The sequence below is a fragment of the Meleagris gallopavo genome, chromosome 3 (genome assembly GCF_000146605.3).
Source record: "Meleagris gallopavo isolate NT-WF06-2002-E0010 breed Aviagen turkey brand Nicholas breeding stock chromosome 3, Turkey_5.1, whole genome shotgun sequence".
NCBI classification, from domain to species: Eukaryota; Metazoa; Chordata; class Aves; order Galliformes; family Phasianidae; genus Meleagris; species Meleagris gallopavo.
The window spans coordinates 58457983-58479985 of NC_015013.2; the positions used below are offsets into that span (position 1 = coordinate 58457983).

Below are 22003 nucleotides of genomic sequence, written 5' to 3' on the forward strand. Positions count from 1 at the left end.
ACATATGTGCTATCTTGAAAAGCTGATTACAAAACACCTTGTTCATTAATATCTCACTTGTAAAATACTCAAACAAGCTTTAATTCCTATAAATATGCTTTTAATAAAATGAATAGTCTTAAGACTCAGCAAATTATCAACATCTGACATAATTATGCAAATAAGCTATTTTAACATAATATGAATAGACCACTTACAGAAAGATTATGTATAACAATACTGTTCAAAATCTTAATATTACCTAAAAATCACAAGACAGAAATCATGCTGCATATTCATTTCCACCCGGACTGGATGACCATATATATATATTTATATATATTTATATTAATAATATGTATTTATTAATAATTATTTATATATATTTATACACATATACACAATGACTATAATACAGGAAAATCCCATTTACGAAATCTAAGGAGCTGAAGCAAGAAATGAGTCAAAACACTTTACTTTTCCCAGTCAGATAGCTGTTTCAGGGAGCATGTGATAAAACCTGGCACCTAAGTAAAATCATCAGCAATGATGGGGGCTCTTACAGCATCGGGCATACAAACCAGTATGCAGAATTTTACAAATAATGTAACTGAAGTAATGGATCTTTATTCTAAATTACATTTCAATTATCTTCATGAGCTAGTTTTCAAATTCCTTTTATTTTCCAAGTAATCCTACATTATAAAGATCCTATGTTGACAACATAGAAGAGATAAATACGTTTATAAACACATATAAAAGAATGAAGAGGTTACATATTTGAAAGGGTTGCCATTGTCTTCTAAAGCTATGTTTTACTTAAAATTAAATATTCTTGCCAATGCAGTTATTTGTTAACAGTTTATAATTGTTGATAAATTTATATCTTCATTTAAATGATTGCTTAAATCTTTAAATATTACAAATATTACAAGTATGCAACAAAATCATGTTGAGGAAGAAAAGACAAAACTTTCTTCTCTTCAAGAACAAATTTTACATGAGAGCTTCTTCCTGCATATGCAGTTTTTATGTTAGCCATTTAGTGATACTGAAAATTTTAAGATAATTTTTAATGTAAAAAAGCTTTGACATAGAAATTCCTATAAATTAATTTCATAACAAAATGTAACTGAAAAAAAACAAAAACCTTTTAACCTGCACTATCACGCAGCAACTGTAAATTGACTTAATGTAGATTCTCCATTTACATTTAAAAAGAAAATGCTATGTCACATTCATCACAAAGTTTATGGTCATATTTAGCGCTAAGCAGCTATCAAATAGGAACTTGCTACCCTACTGCCATTTCTGCAAAGCCTGGGTAGCAAAGCAGAAAGTGTCAAGCTCTAGCCATTAAGACTTGCATTCCAACTCTTCCCATAACACTCACGGTCCCATGAAATCTAAGAACATCACACAAAAAAAATAGTAATGAAATAAAATCATGCTACTCCACTAGCTAGCTTTTTGATTTTACATATAAGGCCCACCTCACCATACAGAAAATTATCCACAGATGTTAAAATCCTGAACTGAAAAAATAAATGTAAATCTGTAAGGCAAAAACTGATATCTACCTTCTTTTTTCCCCCACCCCCTCTTTTCCTTTTACAGAAGAAGCGAAAGTCAGAAAAAGATATCATTGTTCAAATAAGTATCTACATATAATATTTAGTATATACTGCTTTGGATATGTAAGGCCTTCTGCCCAGCGAAATAGCTTGCTAACACAAGGCTATCATACACCTACCCTTAAAATAAATTCTTTCTGCTCATTATCTGTGTGCAGACTGCCAGACATCACAGAGCCTGTAGCCCTCCCAAGAGCAAGACACCTTTTTAATTCAGACAACTAGCACAAAAAATTAAAAGGAACACTCAACATATTCTCAGTAAGTTGCTTTAAAGCCTCTTACTTATTTAACTACCTAATTTTAGAAGGAAAATCCAAGTCAGGAACAAAGGGCAATTTCTTTTCTGAAGTTGCAGACATATCTTGTTGGTTTCTCATCTCTTACAGGAAATCAACAAGCCTTTTATATTGACTATGCTCATCTGAAAGAATCTATCCTATCTGACCACATAAAATAAAGCATTTAATGAATTTCATGCTGCTGTTCCACCATTACAATAACTGCTTATCTGATGGCAATTTAATCAGGAAAATAGTAAGCATCTGTCCATAACTGCTGAACACAACAGCTTTCAAATCACAGAACCACAAGTGTTGGAAGGGACCTCAAGAGATCATTGAGTCCAACCCCTGGCAAAAGCAGGTACCTTAAAATAGGCTGCAGCGTCCAGACAGGTCTTGAATAGCGCCATAGAAAGATTCCACAACCACCACGGGCAGTACTCTATCAAATCATATTTCCAATACAGGTGGTTTCTTTTCCCATCTCATCATTAAATACTATGTACTGACACAAAAATCCTACTAACATTTCAATGCATTCTTCTACCTCTCCATACAACTGAAAATCATATGAAAAACTTTCAAAAAAGTTAATTTCTTCCAAGGCCATTCACTGAAGACTCACCTGTAATGCAAGATTAATATACAATAAAATCTACAGGTAGTAAGCCTTGTTCACTGGCCTTCAAACAACAGATTGAAAAAGCACTCAAAAAGCTCATATTCGGGGGGGGAAAAAACCATCAAAATAGCACTGATAAAAGCTGTTGTCAGAATTATTTTAATTATTTCAGCAAATATGCCAACATTTTCCTGTTTAATCATTTCTAAGTTATTTTATATACTACGAGCATTATGTTTTTCTTTCTCTGTGTAAAATACCCTCCCTTCCTTTCCAATTAAATACTGTTGAAGGTGGTCACAGAAATCCAGGGTTCAAACCTCCTACGTGTTCTCAGCTATACATGTTCTCAGACATACATGTATTAAGGTGTCTTTTTTTCCCCTTACAATGTCTTTATATTAATATCAAGGCAAGCAACAGTTTATGCTATTAAAGTCAATGCAGTATTTTGTCCAAAGGTTGTAAACTTCTGCTGAGGATTGGCAGTTACAACATACTTTTACCAACACAAGGAAAAGCATAATGCAAATCATCATACAAAATTCTAAAAACAGTGGCCAAACTGATAGATTACAGTTTTAGTCAAAGACATCTGTTTAAGCAGTTCTTCCCAATTTAATTTAATTGACCTGTAAGAAAGATGAAAGTGGCTAATGAAAACTGTTGCTACTTTCACATAAATGGCCAAATTTCCATTCTTAGTTAGCCACGAAAATTGGAAAATTCCTTTCACTTACACATTATATTTTTGTCATTGAAAACATTAAAATAGGAGTGAAATCAGGTAATAAAATTTCTAGAAGCCAAAACTATAGGTAAAAAGCAGCAGCTTTCCTTTCTAAAATTATTTTATTTCCTTTTTTGGACTTTGGTTGGAAGATTAACTTACCAGCTGTGTTTTGTGTAAATGACTATCAAAGAAAATAAAAGTTTAGCTTCCATTTTCCTCTTAAATTTCAAACATGAATCATCTAAACTATTGCCACTTTTCCTGGCTAAGTCCTGCTTGCAATCACAACAATTTATGCAATTCATTAAAATCAATTTACCTCAAACTTCAAGAAAGCTCTGACAGCAACACACACCACTGATGATTTTTTAATTGTTACATCAAAAGGAATAAGAGCAAACAAGTTCTAACACCTTATTACTGTTTAAAGTAATAGCAAATTAAATAGCTTTAAAACTCCGATGCCAAAGCAACAGAATACTCATTTAATTGAAAAAGAGGTTGAAATTTCAGCTTACATCAACAGAGTTAAAATTTGAATATAACTTTCATATGGCAAACAGATACAAACTAATCATAGCAAGAAACAATCTGAACAAGAAACAACTTCATGAATAAAGAATAATAATAATCTGATTAAGTACACTATTCCTGTTTTTCTCCATTTCCAGCTTTTAGGATTTGATACAGATTGCAGAATACATTTATAAACTACTCTTATATACCAGTAACTTTACAATAGCAGACAGAACTCTTTAATTTAACAAGGAATAGAAGACATTACATTCTAATTTCTAATTAATCTTTAATATATTCAGTATTACATAAGAAATATACAATCACAGCTTCCCACTTCCACAAAAGGTCCACCTTATTATTTTTTTATATTTTATTATTTATTTTAATTCAGAACAGCCCTTGCAGCGTGATCATTATACAAGAAGAAAAAGAACACAAAACGGGGAGGAAGGTGGCATAAGGATTGAAACCTTGTTTGGAAAACAGGTAGAAGGAATAGACCATTAAAAAAAATGACATATCAGTCTGAAAATGATGTTCAGTAAGAATTGAATCTCCTTGTAAAGCTATCAAGCACTTTTAAGCAAAGTGCTCTTATTTGATCAAGTAAAAAGTGTCTGGCTGAGAAATCGGTGAATCATAAAAGGAATTATTTATTAAAATTAAATTTCACAGGAGAATTATCATTGTAATGCCTAAGTTAAGGATTAACATACAAATATGTATTTACATAATGCATTCATGCCAGAATACTTTACAATTAAAGCTGTTACAAAATGCTCCAGTTAATGTTTTGTAGAAAGACAAATGTTATAACGTTAACAGTAGAGGTTATTACATTTAGTCTTGTAAGTTTTGTGCACAAAATGCACAAATTGAAGCACATACAGAAACCAACTACACAACTGCAGACAGATGTTTTATTCTACATATTTACACAGCTGTGTGTTATTAGTCTTCCTATCACAAAAATGGAAAAGTCACTGAAAGGCTTTCAACTATCATAACTGCATTGCATGGCTGACTTCAGTACAATCATTAGAATGTCCATTTGGGAGTTTCCCCTCAATGCCTGAAATTCCTGTCATATTAAGACTGATGATTTCATGGACATTTTTGAAAGCCAATCAAATTAGTCTCTCAGTCATTGGTTCTGTAAATCCAAAATAACACAAGTCTTTTTTCCCTGAACCCCTTCATTCTGTGACGTACCATCAACATCATCTGCAGCTTCGCTCTCTTCTTCTTCTAGTATTTCAAAAGGAGTCAATACATCATAGAGAAATGAGAGAAAGCCATAAAACCAATCAGAGCTTTCCTCTGCTAAAATATTAAGGACTTCCTCAAGAGAATCAATATTTTCATTACTGCCATCTTTGGTCAGGCCTACACAAGAATAGAGGAAAGAGAGAAAAAAAAGGACAGCAGTTAGGTGGAAAGAGGAAACTGTCAACAGAGGATCTGTGATAGACAACTCATGTCACAGACTGCAGTCTTGACAGGAGAGCTATTTAGGAAACAGAAAGATGTTAGGAAAATTCAGTTTTTCAAAGTATAGGCTAGAATTTGGACAATAAACATGCACAGTATTATGCAAAAACCTTAAAACAGAAGGCAGCTTTGCTTTCTCATCTGTTCTAAGCCTAAAATCAAATTCATCTATTCATCATTGTTTTCTTACTGTAGCATTTACTTTTAGAAAGTTTTTAAACAGTGAGGCTTATGAATCCTGCACACAATTTCTGTTCATTTTTTAAAACCATCATGTTGAAATTCGAGTGCTTTGCACTGTCAGACAGCTGAGAATAGTATTTAAAAGGAAACAGTAAACAAAATTTGTCACAGCCACACTGTAATCATATCAGTTATTCTATCATGCACTACTTTAATTTTGCTTAGACTGATTGCTGAGAGTTTTATAATTTTCTTGTTTGGCTGTTTTGTTGTTGTTGTTTTTTTATTGTAAGATTGCTTCTCAATCATTGTTCCTATGATATTTGTTCGATGTCATATACTTGATCTTCAGGAATTTACTCCAAATACGAAGGTATACAAAGACTGTATAAAAACAAAGATGTATCCAATATAAAGGGACAAAGACTTCCTTATAATTTTTTATTTTTATTTTTTTAAATCCTTATGAATCGCTGCATAGGAAATCTAAAGCTGGCTCAGGATAGCTAAAGAAGAGACATACAGATGGCCAGAGCAGTGAAGACTGAGCTCATTGCTTCTGAACTTTGACACCAGGACTTGCTATTCTAGGCCATTTCATAATTGATCTAATTAGTACTTCAAATACAAAGTCGTGGTTAAAGTCAAAGTTAATTATTATTTATTAAAATCTACTGTTTTAGAGTTACTAAATAATAACATTTCAACTTTTCCATTCTGGAAAAAAACACAACAGAATGATTAAGCAATGATAAACATCAGTAATAGGTAAGCTTTAAGGAAGGAGAGGAAGGAATGTTCCTCTCCACTTCTAACCAGAACAAACCTTTGTTTGTATTGGAAAGAATAGCAGAAAAGTAGACTAAGACGACAGATTGTTGAGACAAAAAATTAAGTGAACATCTTGCACATGCAAACTACAAAGCAATATTAGGTGCAGGTTAACGAAACATTCAAAATAAGAGAAGCTTATGGCAGAGATGTTTAATGTGCTGCAACATATTTTTCTTATGGCACACAGAGAAAATATCAATGATAATTCTGAGGAAACTTCTAAGTCCACGATCCTTGTACCTGCATGTCCAGACCTTTACTTGAGTGACCAGCCATCCTCTTTTAATTTTTCATTGGATAGCCCAAAAGGTTTTAAAATGATAGATTGAATCCAGGAAGCAACCAAGGTATTATAAATACCCCTCTCCAACTTCTTCCATGGCTTAATTCTATAAAAATTAAATTTTATAGACTTAACTTTATGTACGGTATCAGTCATCATTCTAATTTGTTTTCAAACTTTGGACAAAAGGAGACAAAAGATATTTACCACAGTAAATCTACTTAGTGATGAATTAAATTTTAATTTAAGAATGAAAACCCAAATAAAAAAAAACAACAGTAAAATCAAAATTATAAACACAGAATTATAAAACAACTGATTATTCTGTTGAAATCTGGTGTTTAAGAAAAAAAAAAAATCACAGGCTTTAAATGGTATTTCTGTAGACATGTGAATAATCATATAGAAGCTCCTACTGTTGTCCCAACTCAAGCCAAAGTGTCTTGGGCCTTTATGAAGTGTAATATGGACTATAGCAGTACATTCTCTTTGAAAATCATCAGAAAACAAAAGGGATCAACAAACTGGGAGACATATTACCAATTACAAATAAAAATGCTTGCTGCAGAAATAACAAAATAACAAAGCCCAAATCCTTTCTTCATAATTATTTACAAAAGATTTTGCTTTAGATTTAAAAGCCATTGTGTACAAAAATACTTCATCCTGGCCTACAAGAAAGAACATATTTTATATATTCATCTTTTTTCTCTTTAGAACTACACAAACAAACCACCACAAATTCATAGTTGGGTTAATTTTGTCTTCAGTGAAGATAACTAACTTCTAGCAGATATGCTGCGGATTGCCTATATTTTTCATCCACATACTTGGAAATAAGTGCTTTTCAAAGTAGAACTCATACACAAGCACAGTAAGAAGTAGCTGAAATTAGTGATTAGAACAAACTGCCCCAACAGGCAGCTGAGTGATGCTAAATCAGTGACTTAAAAGAAACAACTGTCTTAGTTTCTACTTATCTAGAAAGTCAAAATCTTTATCTATTTATTCAACAGTGCTAATAAAGCTACTTAATTTATCAAGAGAATATGGCTTTCTTCATGTGCAAACACCTCTTCTGAGAGAATGAGCATATGCCAGTCTAACATTTAAAGATTCTACAACAGAAGATGAAAAAATAGAGAGGATATGAAAATTATCCTAAATTAAGTAAACCATACCTGAAAAAAAAATATATATATATCTATAAAAGAAACCAACAACAAACAAACAAATCTCACCTCTTACTAACTCATCACAGATTTTCTCAACATGCAATCTTTGTATGACTGCTTGCAAATACTTCACTCTACCGTAGGTAAGATAAAGGAAAAAAAGTTCATTTGTGGAAGTTAGGATTCTACAATTCACTTCCATTTGAATGGTCACAGATGTACTAGGTTAATTTTTTTCCCCTATTTTCCTATTTTCTAGTAATCCAAGTACTAGAACAATATATTGATGACTTGTATCTGCAGTTCAGAAATTCTACTAACTACTGAGAAATTCAGACTAGAATTTCTCAAGAGATAGTTATTTATTAAAAATAACTGAGGAATAAAAATTGTCTCTGAGGGTTCAGACAGGCACTGGCGATCCATATACATGTCTTTTTTTTTTTTTTTTCCCCCCCCAAATACTACTAAAGCCACTGTTTCTCTACAGAGAACAAAAGTGGGTACAGAGGTATAACATTCCTCCTGATTATTTGAACTCTGAAATACTGTCCTGCCTCTCCTAGTTATGAGGAACTTGCAAGGTACACGGCTGTAAACTAGTTTCAGTATTTTTTTCCACATAATGCTTGTAGATCCTTGACACAAAGAAATCATAGGCATTTCAGCTTTGGGTATTAAAAAAATAAAAATACAAAACTAACTTAATAAATATTTGAGTTTGTTTGGCTGGGGAGGTTTTAGGTAGGTTGTCTTTTTTCCCTCCTCTCTAACCTTTGGAGTGGGCTGGGGGAGGGAAGAGTACACTTCCTACACACAGCTTTCAAAATTGCACAAATCCCTTAAACAGAACTTAATCAAAAGCTCCTCCTTAAAAAAACAAAACAAAACAAAAAAACCACAACCCTGATACAACAAATAAAATTGTAAGTGTTAATCCTACTAAGGTGTGCCCAAATCATATAGAAGATGTATTCAGTATTTCAGTATTCAGCTACTAAGCCAATCTTTGAAACACAAATTGCAAATTAAATCTTTAAATTTATAGTGAAGTCTGAAGGAAACAGACAATATTAAACCACTGCAGATGCAAAGACCTTAATATGCAGTAGTCTGAAAAGAACAGAGAATAAAAAATAAAAAATAAGAATTCCTAACTTAAAAGAGATTGCTGTTTTGTGTTTAAGTCAATTGTAACAGAGAAATCACTTGTTGCTGTGGTAGCCTGACACAGACAAAAAAATCCATGAAAGTCACAAGTCTTCAAACATAATATATGTAGTAACAAAAGCCTCCCAAATAAAATAAAGGAGCACTCATTATACAGAAAGTTACCCTAATGCAGTTGAAGAGAAGCAGTTGAATATGTTTTTCTTTACTAACTTTGATTACTTAATTCCTCAAGAGGGCATCTAGTCTTTCAGATTTTGTATCAATTAAAAAAACTAATGTACTCTACATAAATAATAGTGCTGTTCATTTTTAGTACATTTTTAAATACTAACAAGCACGGTAACTTACTGGGAGCTTCAACTAACGTTGTGTTTTTCTAGTAGCTGATAAAATTATAAACATAAACATTTATGTTAATGTTCTGTAACATTTTAGAAATTATGAATTCCTTTGTACTGCTGAAAATACTCTTAAATTTAAATGAGATGAAATCTTACTTCTAAGCAAGAGTTCAAAAATAATGAAAATCAAATTTGTGATCTGTGTGACCTTCTAGTGTCACATTTTAAGTATAAAGTTTAAATACATGATAAGGTGAGCTTGTAATAGAAACACTATCATGTATTGGCAGAATTCCCAGCTATATCAAGTTGCATAAAGCAGATGTAACAAAGCAGCAGCACAGTTCTGGTAGTCTGAATAAAACTAATATGACCCACAAGAAATTAACATCCACCTTCCATAAATAATGAAGATTAGGATTACTTTATGCAAAATGTTATTTTATCTACTATTTATAATTAATAGCCAATTTGTATCTCTGAAGAGATTCACAACACCCCTCACATTCACAGCACTGCAAACAAGTTCAGTGATTATTATTACTAAAGTGTTCTTCAACTCTGATGGGATTAAACAGATACAACCCCTGAAAGACTTATTTCTCCAAACACAAATGAGGAAAAATAAACTGACAAGAAGCTGGTTATCATGGAGTGTGAACTTCCAACTATATGACATAACATCCTAATACACCACTGATAACTTTGACAGTTTGAGACATTTCAGATTGCATATTGCTGAAGCTATTATTAACTATGCTAGAGGTTTTTTTTCTTCTTTTTACTTGTTTCTGTGATCAGAATAGGTTTACACTTGAAAGCAACCGATTAAAGAAAAATAAACTTTCTAAAATCACTTATATAAGAAGTACTTATCCCATGCTTTATTGTGAAGATGGTGATGGTAGAAAAGAGGAAAAAGAGCACTGTCACAAAACATGCCTGTCAGAACTTATTTAAGATACTCAGTGATCAGAAAGATACATTCCTTAAAACCAGTGCTTAAGACTAGAGTTTCAAGTCATGTAGGATTTTAAAAGTGAAAATAAAACAGACTCCTGGAGAACTCAGAGCGGTGGTAAAACAGTACAAAAATACGCTAATCAGGTGCTCACAGTCACATACAAAGGCTTGTTATCACTCATTTTAAAATGGACCTGGCTTATCAGGTCTACAAGAACAGCATTCTAACTCTTGAAGCATCTTAAGGCCTCTCCCCAGTTAATTTATTAACAAATACAATCATCTTGTAACAGTGGATACAGCAGCATCAACCACTTAACTTCGAAACTGTCCTGCAAGTAAGCACATGACTTACACTAACAGTGATAAATAAGGAGAATAAGTACTACTTCAGCTTGCATGAGGAAGAAAAACCGCACCAATCTATTAAAATTATTCAATTAGGAAAAAACAACAAACATGAACATGACATATACATTATGTCGATTATTCCTCCCAATTTTGTACTTGCCTAGCAATACTTTAGCATCCTCCACATCAAAATCTCCATCTCCATCAGCATCATATATTCCAAGTTTGCCTAAAAATGTGAAGAAAAAGTGTCAGGAATTCTGCAACTTGTTTCCAACAGCATTTTCAATGGTTAACTGACAATGCTAGACTGTTACCATATTGATTATTTAGTGCTACTTTTTTTAACCACCTTTTATTTTATATTGCAAATATTTTAAGTTCCCTAGACTTTAGACTGAATACAGGTTAGTTCTTTTCCCCACCCATCTACTTCAGTGCTCATAGACTTAAAACAAGCATATCATAGAATGGTTTAGGTTGAAAGAGACCTTAAAGAATCATCTAGTTCCAACCTCACCTACTGCTACAGGTCCGCACTGCCCAGAGCTCCATTCAGTCTGGACTTGAACATGTCCAGGGACGGGGCATCCACAAATTCTCTGGGCATCTGTTCCAGTGCACCACTACCTTAACTTTAAAGAATGTCTTCCTTATACCTAATCTAAATCTCCCTTCTTTTAGTTTAAAGCCATTACTCCTTGTCACATCACTACACTGGTCAATAAAAAGTGCCTCTTCAACTTTCCTGTACGCCTAGTTTAGATATTGGAATATGCTGATGAAGCATTTGGATTCATCACCATATCAGCATAAGCACTGGAATGTGGTGATGAAGCATTTTCTCACAACAAGCTTCGTTCAGAATAAAACTTAACTTCACAAGAAATGTTCAACATTTTAAAGATGGAAAATAAATATCAAAGCAAAAAGTAATAAAATAATCACAATTTGTTTTCAAATCATAAGTCATTCTACATTCTCAGAATATAGATATGTAGATAATTTCATCTTTCGTGCTAACTTAATAGAAGAAAATCAACCTACTTCCTAAACAAAGGAATAAACATTCATAGTTTTATGAACAACTATATAGCATCCAGTGTAAACAAAACCCTTTCATAGGCGATATCAGACATCTCACTTTTAGTTTGGTAAGAATTCTGTCAGTATGAGATATAAGCAAAAGGAATATCTGGTTTCTATTTTAAAAAAATAGTTTTTAGCATAGAAATACGGTGTCCAGGATTAGAAGTGCCCCAAGACCATCAGGTAAATAGAGGCCTGTCTAATTAATTTTCATAAATCCAAGCCAAACTTTTAATCGGATAGAAACTCCACACACTGACTGCAGAAGGACCTTCAACTCCTTAATTTAATAACATTGTTGTTATTAAATTTTGTCCTCTCTAAATGGAGGCACAACTTGATTGCCAGCAAAATGAATGAAATATAGTTCTCTATGTGATACTGAAAAATTTAAGGAAGTTCAGCTTTGTGTCTAGAATAGACAGATTCAGTGCTGTGATGATAACCTGCTATCAGTTAGAAAGGATCTTAATTTATTTTTGGTTAAATACAATAGACTAGTGGAGTAAATATGATGTTCCAAAAATAAGAATTATATCATATTCAAAAAGAGGAGGAATGAGAAAGATGAGAAATGACTGCTTCGTGCCATTATAGAAGAACAGTAATATATTAAAAGTTAAAGACAAAAATAAAGTTTCTAGCCAAGGGACAGTAAAACAACCTTACTTCTCTAGTATCCTACCTTGTAGTACCTCTGACAAGTTATAACGGAAATCCTTTGCTTTGGCTGCATGCATAGTAAAAATACAGAAACCATTATTTGCATCACTAGACCTAATTAAGTTTCAAGCCAGAAACTTCTCGTTAAATATGTGTACGTTTAAAAAAAAAAAAAAGAAGTTCTAAGAAGTGATTGTAAAGTTTTCAAAACCAGCTGTTGTAAAACTGCATATTGAAGCCTATAACAGTAGGAATAATTCTACCTACATACATACATCCTGAAATTTGAGCCCTCAATTTTTCATCCCTAGATATTACATTAACAATACTGTCTTAACACTTTCATTATGAGACGCAATTAACATTGTTGTAGGCTTAAAACTGAGGTCATACAAAATATCATTCACGAGACAACAACTTTTTGTTATGATACTAACAGTCCACCGAAGAACCAGTAATAAGATTAGCCACCTACATTCAACAAATCACTTCTTCAAGTTTCTGAGAGAAACTGAAATCTTAATGATTAACTGAAATCTTAAACCGAAATTCCTAATGAGCTACTGTATACACATTATATACTGTATACAAGAAAATGAAAATCAAACCTTGGAGATTTCTTCAATTTTTAAATGCATACAGTACTTCAATAACCTTTTTCAGTCTTACGACATTCTCATTTCAGCATCAGAATTGAGCTCAGCTTTAAAATTTATTTTTTGAACTACACTGCATATTTTTACGTAGGACATTTTCATACACTCCAATCGTCAATTCAGTGAACTAGCCATGCACTTCTCTGTTTCACCTACACTGAAGTTTAATATTTTGGTTTCCTTTCTGAAAGGTAAAATTGCAACCATTACTACTAAGTAAGTCACAGTCATTATTAGAAGGGTTTTATTACACTATATTAAGATTTAAAATTCTTACCTAGGACTTCTTCATAATCTACAAGTTCAAACCAGACAACTGCTACTGATGTCCAAACTCCCAGCAAAGCAATTACCATAAACCAGGTGAAAAATGAGCTTCCAGAGAGGCCTTCTTTCTTTCCATTCTTGTTTCCTCCATGCTTACTCTCTGTTAAAATAAGGCACACAAATAGGAAAAAAAAAAAATGGATTTGTGTTAAAAAATTATGATTAAGCACATGGTTATACATTTTGTGGGTTTCTTCTGCACCGGAGTTTTCATATCGCTGTGAATTACAATGGACATCTCATCTGTGTGGTAAAGGCCAAACAAACCAAACACCAATCTTCCCTGCCTCCTTCCCCCGCCCCCCAACCAAAAAAAAAAAACCAAAAAAAAACCCAACCCACCCAAAAATAATAAAGCAACCACATGTAATAGGCTTCAACAATTTAGTTGGAAATCCCTCTTTTTTCTTCTTTGGTATGTATTTGCACAGAGCTTAACATTTTTGAGATGTTTGTCATTTGTGCCAGTACTTCTCAAGCTGCCACCAGAGGGCAATCCCACCAGCAGAAACACTTGAAGAAAAGCATTTCTTCTGAAGCAGCGAACGCATTCAAAGCTAGCTAGTACTGCAAGTTAAGTTAGCTTATGAAATCAACATGACAATTCGAATAGCCTACAGAGCAGCAAAAATCTAAACCTCAGCAAGTGTAAAATTGGAAGTTCAGTCACTGTACTAACTGAAAACTTCTTCTGTTTCTTAGAACTGTGCTGAGGTTCACATAAAACATAAATTGCTTTGTCCAGTTTCGGATCATTTTAGGTAAAGAAGTAGTAAACGTGTACCTAAAAAGATGTCTACAGCTTTTTACCAAAGCTCAAGGTCTGTTCCTCTGCTTCCTTAAATGTGGAGGTTGTGGCCCTGCCTGTGCCAGGGAGGTTGGAGATTCATAATCCTTGAAGTCCCCTTCCAACCCTGGCCATTCTGTGATTCTGATGATTACCACTGCAAGGCTGATAGTTTCAGACCGGCCAGCCCCAATTTTGTTCCCTTCAAGCCCTGCCCTTTGCCCATCCAGCCATATTATTGTGTTAGTCCAGCAATCCATCCCCAAGTTGCAAATGGTCAGCAGTCGGCATTTACAGGCTCCTTAAAGAAAGTATTCTGGGAGATTTCATTGCTGCCAATGGTCCGTGTTAAAAATATTTTTTTCACTCTTCAAATGAGGTGATCAAACAAATGCCCTTAAGTAAACATATATGAAAATGTTCATGCTCAACTCTAGTTAATGACAACAATAATTCCAGTTTCAACTACAGAGGTGGAGAATTCACAGCACAATTAATCCAAGGCTCAAAATTCACTCTCTCTTAATTTTTAAGTTATTAAGACTCCATAAGTGAAATTTTACATTCAAGTAGAGTCATTTAAATAATGATCTTTTATTAAAAAACATCTCTTAAAAAAACATTCAAATAACAGCTGTGACTGAAGTGAGAAAAAGCTCTGTATTTCCCTTCCTAATCTTCCTCAAATTACAATAAAACTAGAAGCAACTATTTTGATCTAGTCCACATACAGATAAATACAAAAATACCCCAAACACCTGAATATTACCATGATTCCTCATTAGAATAAAAAAGGAGTAGCTTTTTAGAGATGAGTAACGAAAGACTGGTGGCTTATTCCAGCTATCAATATGATACAGAAGGGCTTTCAGAACCTGCTTTTCATCAGGTTCATAGCCGCAATGAACAAGCTTTTTATTACAGTCATAGTGTTATGTACCACGGTGAGAGCTACAGAAAACAACAGCTGGCTCACTTCAGCTCATACTGATGCAGTACTTAATTTAAGAATATATTTCTTTATTACTACTATTACAAAGATCAAATACGAGATATCTGGCTTACTTTGTACACTCAGTTTCCTTGGTATAAGCTATCAATAATATTTAGAAACAGACAACAGCATCACACCAAGCATGTTCTACTTCCTAGTAGTAACCAAATTACACAGGCAGAATTTTATGATCTATGTGCATCTCCCTTATGGGAAGATGTATGGATACTTTGAAAACACAGGCAGAGTTAAGCAGTACGTGGTAATACACTCAGAAATTTTATCAACTATGTATGAAAATTATCAAATATTCCTTGAACTGGAAATTTTAATATTCAAAATTCAATTATGTAACCACAGAATGTGGTTGTTCCTGTATTTGAGTGCTTTAAAACCTTTAAAAAATGAACCTTTAGGCTAAAAACATTCTAAATTACTCCAGGTTACTGTTTTGCTCTAGAGCAAACCATGTACTAAAAGAGGAAAACAGAAAAGATTATCATGTTGTATCTCATACTAATTCATTTACCCGATTGTTTTTTACTTTGTATTTACCTCTAATGAAAAGGACTTTAGTCAATAAAAGAATAGGAAAACAAAAGAAAAAAAAAGTAATAATAAAAAGGTAACTTTCCTTTTTCAACCTAGAAGTTGTTTCATGAAATCTCCTCCAAAACAGATTCTGATATAAAACTATATTTCGCAACAGTGAAAACAACACATTTTTGTGCTCTGGTTTCCCTCCTGAGCACAATATTTCCAAAATCCTCGAAAAATCCTGCTAGGAATTCTACCACAGCAGCTTTCTCAGGTAGCTCTGACATACATGGAAGTCAGGCAATATAAAATTTGTGCGTGCTCTCAACAGAACCAAACACACACAGAACAAAAAACTGCAAGCCATTACAGAAGACTGCCTCCAGCTTCGAACACATTCCAGACAGTTAATTCTACATTCAAGTCCTCTCCCTGTGCCCGCTGCCAGCCATGTCCAAAGTAGGTCACCTTCCATATCTGGCAAGCCTTTGCTTACACCACCAGATGGCTTTATGCAGACATCATAAAGTCTCAAATTGTGCTGTAAGCCTCAGTGGCAAATTTTTAAAAGTCCTGTATATCACTCATCCAAATTAAGAGTCATGGTTAGATAATACATTAAAAGAAAATAAAAAAAGCATTAAAAACATTTGCCTTTTACTTTAGTTAACTTTGAAGGTGCTCGGCAATTTTACATACTTCAAAAATAACTTTCAAGCGAGATATCTGCACACAGAATAACATCTCTTGTGTTAATAATCTGTGCTTACTCAAAGAGATATGAAGTTACAATTAGGGGTCTGCATAAATCCGTGAGAATTCTCTACTTCAGGAAACACTGAATCAAAACCAGAGACAGTCAATAATGCAGACTAACAGTAAACCGACTAGAAAGTACCAACATGCCACAGTAAGCCATTTATTTTGCTGATTACAGAGTCAGTATTTGCAACCATGCACTTTCAGTTTGCTCACAAAAGCAGTTAGGACTGTACCTGTGTCGTCGGCCATAACACTGGTGTTCAATTTCCACCAAGTGAGCTGTCGTTATCTCCAAAAGCTAACACCGAAGGCAGAGTAAGAAGCGATTTACCCTCACTGTAGTCTTGCAACAGGAGCTGATGAGTTTCGTAAAGCTAGCTCAGCTGGAACCCGAAACTGGACCAAAGTGAAAACTCTCCTCCAAAAAATCTATTTTTAGATCGGTTATCTTCACGAGCCAAATGCTTTGCAGAACTCATATGGCAACCGCATTCTGACGACAATCAAATTCACTTGCGCCTCTTAACAGAGCACCCTGAGTAGCTGATCCTTTCCCCTCCCCTTAATCTCTCAACGTCACACATAGCAAATGAAATCAAGCACGCTACGCTGCATGCTGCTGCCATCCACAGAGCCTCACTGCCCGCGCTCTGAGGGCGTTACATCCACCGGCATAAGCTGGAGCACAAGTCCGGACACACAGCCTGCCGGCTTGCATTTGTCAGCCTGGCCCTCACCCAAGGAACTTTCTCCACGCTGTCACTCCTCTAGCAGCTTCCCAAACTCCTGTGCAGACTGACTCTTTCCAGTTGGCTTACCACTCAAAAAGACAGCCAATTTCTGAAACGTAACATTGAGTTTAGGAGTCCCTTTGAATTGATTACACATGTTGTTGCCAAGGAATTTTCAGATCAGAGAAGTTCCTCCAGGAGACTTCTTATTTGCTTCTAGCAGACTGAATGAAGGGGTTCTGACAATTTTGCCAAAGCAAAGCCTGTTTCCTCATAATGCACCACATACTAGACAAGAATTCTACTGCACATTCATAGAACCATAGAATCACAGAATCACTCAGGTTGGAAAAGACCTCAAAGATCATCAAGTCCAACCTCAACTTAATCAAACTACCCTAACTCTAACAACCCTCTGCTAAATCATGTCCCTGAGCACCACATCCAAATGGTTTTTAAACACATCCGGGGATGGTGACTCAACCACATCCCTGAGGAGCCTATTCCACTGCTTAACAACCCTTTCTGTAACAAAGTGTTTCCTGATATCCAACCTAAACTTACCCTGGTGCAACTTGAGACCATTTCCCCTTGTCCTGTCACCAGTGAGAAGAGACCAACCCCCGCTCTCGCTGTAAACACTTTTCAGATATTGGAAGAGAGCAATAAGGTCTCCCCTCAGCCTCCTTTTCCCCAGACTAAGTAGCCCCAGAAAGATTCACTGAAAACACCAGAGGTGTTGATTTTGCTTACTTTCCCCTTTCTCTTTCAAAACTCATACCGCACCTCTTTCAAATTCTGAAAACATGCATGCAACTTTTTCAACAAGTGACCAGCATACTGTCCTTCTGCGCAAGGACCAGAAAAAAAAGAAAAAATAACAACACCATAAAACAATTTACATCTGTTTTAGCAAACTGTCCTTTTCCCACTCGAACAAGAGGCAGCTCTCTTTGGTGGAAGAGGGTGAAATCAACTCCTGTCCAATTGGCAGCAGTGTTGACGAAAGCTTTACTATTTAGCACTTTGTTCTTCCTCTTTCACCCTTCTTTAAAAATACAATAATAATAAAAAAGTGAAGTATTACAGGTACAAGGTATTTGGAAGGCCATCATACATCTCCTTTGGTTTTTACAATCCAGTAACTAATCCCCAAACACAGTTCCCAACAGCCGCAGGCAGAACTCCAATAAGTTTAAGACTTTTCAAAGAGATGTAAAGGAAGTGCAGGCAGATAATTCTATCAGCAATGTATCTTTCGACCACTTTAAAGTCATTTGAATACATCAAGGAGAAGAGATGATTTAGGAAAGACCTCCTTGTTCCAGCAAAACGTATGATGTACAACAGATTTACAAACAAACAGAAGAAATTAAGCAAAGGTAGAATAATGGATAAATCGATAGCTTATTAAAGAGAATCAGTTTTTAGTGCAATAGTATGTAGCCTGTTGTATAAAATAACATGTTGACAGGCATTGCATTAGATTAGGCAATTTATTGCCACTTCAACACAGCTGCACTATTTGCATATAGTGTATTTTACTACAAGTGGAGTCACAGAGCATAGAACTAATGCTGACAACCTGACGTCCACACCATACATAGGTTGGAAGAGATTGCTTTAAAATTATTTATCAAGCTGAACATGGGTAAGCAGTTGCAGTACACCATTCTATTTTGTTTGCTTCAAAACAAAAGTATCTTCTCAGACAACTGAACAGTGAAAAGAATCAGAGAGAGTGAGGACAGTTGAAAAAATAACTTCAAATACGCATTACTGATCTGAACTACCACACAAACATACACTGACCTTTAACTAAGTATCCACAACTTTACATTGTGCCATTCAAAGCAAACACTATGAGAACTGATTCAAGAAATGGAAAACACATTCCTCCCTGACAGGGATGCTGCAACTAAAATTGAGAAAATGATCATAAAAAAGAAGATAGCCAAAGCACAACTGTAACTCATCATGAACAACATGATTAACACATACTCTTCCACCTGCCTCTGTGGATGCTATAGAATGAAACACTCAAGTTAATGTAATTTTGTTTAGCATTATTTAAGAAAAACCTTAACTAAACAGATAATTAAAAATGAAGACCGGGATCGGTTCAGTCAGCAGTACAGACTTCTTGAATACACTCATTCTACAGCGTTGAAATTCTCTGAATTACTTCAGTGACACTCAAAAAACAGTAGCAAGAGAAATTTGCTATAACTATGCAGTATGGTATAACTATGAACACTATTTTAGTTAATTTTAGGAAAGCGTAACTGACCACTCAGGACACCACCTGATAGAGCTACCAAAGTGCAAACAAGAGATTGTAAGAGGAGGAAAAAAACAAATATGAACATAGAAATAATGACTGTTTCAAAGCACCAACCGTAGCTGTTCCGATGTATGTAATTATTTCTCACAGAGGTAGGAAGAAGTACAGGAGCAGTAATGGATTATCACATGATGAGAAGGCTGCATACGAGAGCACAGTTATAAAAAATAAGAAAAAAACACAGTAGAATGAAAAATCAGCAGAGCACCTCAATAGAAAAATAAGTGGAGGTAGTAAATCGGAGATAAGTTGTCAGAGCAATATAAAAAAGAGTGTGACAAATAAGCTAAGATTCATCACAATATGACTGTCCCACTACTAACAGAGATGAATCATCAGCAGAGGACAGCCACATGCCCAGTTACTGCTTGATATTTTGCCAAATCATCTTTTCAAATACAATTAACAACTTAAACTAAAAGAATTCTTGCAATCCATTTTCAACAATACAATTGCAATTAATTACTTTGCACGGTTATTATTTTGAATGTGATCAGTGGCAAATACTTTGAGTAATACCTATTAAAGAGAAGCTTAGAGCATTCTCTGTAGTTCTCATTGTTCTTCCTCTTATTAAAATAGATTTGTCAACTCAATACTGTGAGATAGATCACCTATTTGTATATGTATATACACAACCGCATAATATAAGTATACATATATATACACATTTCTAATATATGTATATGTATGCACATTTGCATATTTTGCAACCTCACCTACAGCAGTGGAACTACATGATCCTTCCAACCCAAACCATTTTATGACTTTTGGTGTGCATGTATTTTAAAATCTAGATTCAATAAGCATACATATTGAACTAATACACTCTGACAAATCTTCACATCATAACAACTACAAGTACTCTACTAAGGTTGAAACTGATTTCAATCTTCAGGCTGCACCCAGTAAACCAAGGCTGTAACTACAGATACATAATGGACAAATTGGACCTTGGCCCAGGGCCTGATCCAGCCTCGCCCTGAAAGTCTCCAGGGACAGGGCATCAACCACATCTCTGGGCAAACTGTGCAAGTGTCTCACCACCCTCACTGTAAAAGACTTTTTCCTTAACCAATCTCAATCTACCCTCTAGGAGCTTGAAGCCAGTTCTACCACCACAGACCTTGCTAAAAAGTCTGTCCCCTTCTTTCCTGTAGCTCACCTTTAGATAATGACTGGCTCAAGTCTAGCTTGCCATCCAACAGTAACCTGATCTTTTTTTTTTTTTTCCATCCCCCAGCTTGATGTAGTGAGGGTTGCCTGGACCCAGGTGCAAGACCTCAGACTTGAATTTGTTGAACCTCATGAGGTTCACCTGGGCCCAATGCTCTGGATGGCATACCATTCCTCTGGCGGGTCAACTGCAACCCACAGCTTGGTGTCATCAGCAAACTTACATTCCATTTAGCTATGAGGAGAGACAGTATACTCAGCATTGTTAAAACTAAAACTTCTGTTGATGTGAAAAAGAAAATTTTAGGTAGGAAAACCATAAAATCTAATCAATCTAAGAATCAGATGACAGAGGATATCTTTTGAGATTCTAAATATTTATACTTTTACTTCTCGGTGCATATGAGTAAGGTACTCTTATTCAAAAGCATTAGGACATTCTTTCATTATCTGTATGCTCTGTATCAACTCTTTATACAAGTGCAGAAATGGACACAGCTGGAGAAAGGCAGGGCATCCAGACTAGCATAAACTGGAAGAATGCAATAAGAGAAATTAAAAAAGGAAAACACAGTTAAGCATAAGCAGTAGGTGTGATTTGTTTTTACTGTAATAGCAACTACAAAATCTAACCACGTTTTCCAAACAGTCAACTGAAGATCTTGACTGAAGAGCTGAGTCTAATTAAAAGAAATCAAAGCTATGCAACAGTAAAAAAAAAAAAATGAAATAAAATAAATGCAGGAACAGTAGACTAGAAGAAGAATCCAGTGATCGAATTTTAAATATGAGATGGTCAATATTTCTTAAAGGTCAGCCCACTGCCTTTAAGTTATTATTTGCCTTTTTTATGTTGTCAGCTACCTTTACAGTCCCAAAATATTTAGAAGACCTATTTAGAAGAGTTGCAAGCTAAGAGACAATTTGTTATTAAGGAATAAGAATTAACAAATCTTCAGGGGAAAAAAAAAAAAATCAAGTACAAAACAAGACTTTGACCATTAACTGCCTGATTAAAATCACACCTTGTTCCTAGTTTTTATTAATATCATTTAGTTATATTTATCTTGTGCTGGAGCACCTTCCCTATGGAGACTGGCTGAGTAAGTTGGAGCTCTTCAGCCTGAAGAACAGAAGGCTGTGGGGGAATCCCACAGTGGCCTTCCCAGACCTGAAGGGGGCCTACAGGAAAGCCGAGGAGGTACTTTTTACGAGGGCACATAGCAACAGGACAAGGGGAAATGGCTTTAAACTGGAGGAAGGGTAGATTTAGATTCAGGTGGTGAGACACTGGAACAGGTTGCCCAGAGAGGTTGTGGATGCCCCCTCCCTGTAAACATTCAAAGCCAGGCTGGGTGGGGCTCCCTGGTCC

At 34.8% G+C, this 22003-nt stretch overlaps 1 protein-coding gene across 13 annotated transcripts in view; it reads right to left on the reverse strand.

The window, feature by feature from the left end:
- Nucleotides 1–22003, reverse strand: part of ASPH (aspartate beta-hydroxylase) — a 102686-nt gene that overhangs the window by 72384 nt on the left and 8299 nt on the right. For 6 of the 13 annotated variants that reach the window (XM_010708969.3, XM_010708968.3, XM_010708965.3 and 3 more), the window contains 3 exons: nucleotides 13251–13400; nucleotides 12340–12384; nucleotides 10726–10794 (listed from right to left, as the gene is read on the reverse strand). In XM_010708969.3, coding sequence (XP_010707271.1) covers nucleotides 10726–10794; nucleotides 12340–12384; nucleotides 13251–13400 — 264 coding nt within the window. Of the gene's footprint in view, nucleotides 1–3714; nucleotides 5158–10725; nucleotides 10795–12339; nucleotides 12385–13250; nucleotides 13401–16613; nucleotides 16986–22003 lie in introns of those variants that run through there. The other 7 variants (XM_010708966.3, XM_031552870.1, XM_010708967.3 and 4 more) reach the window with 6 other exon arrangements.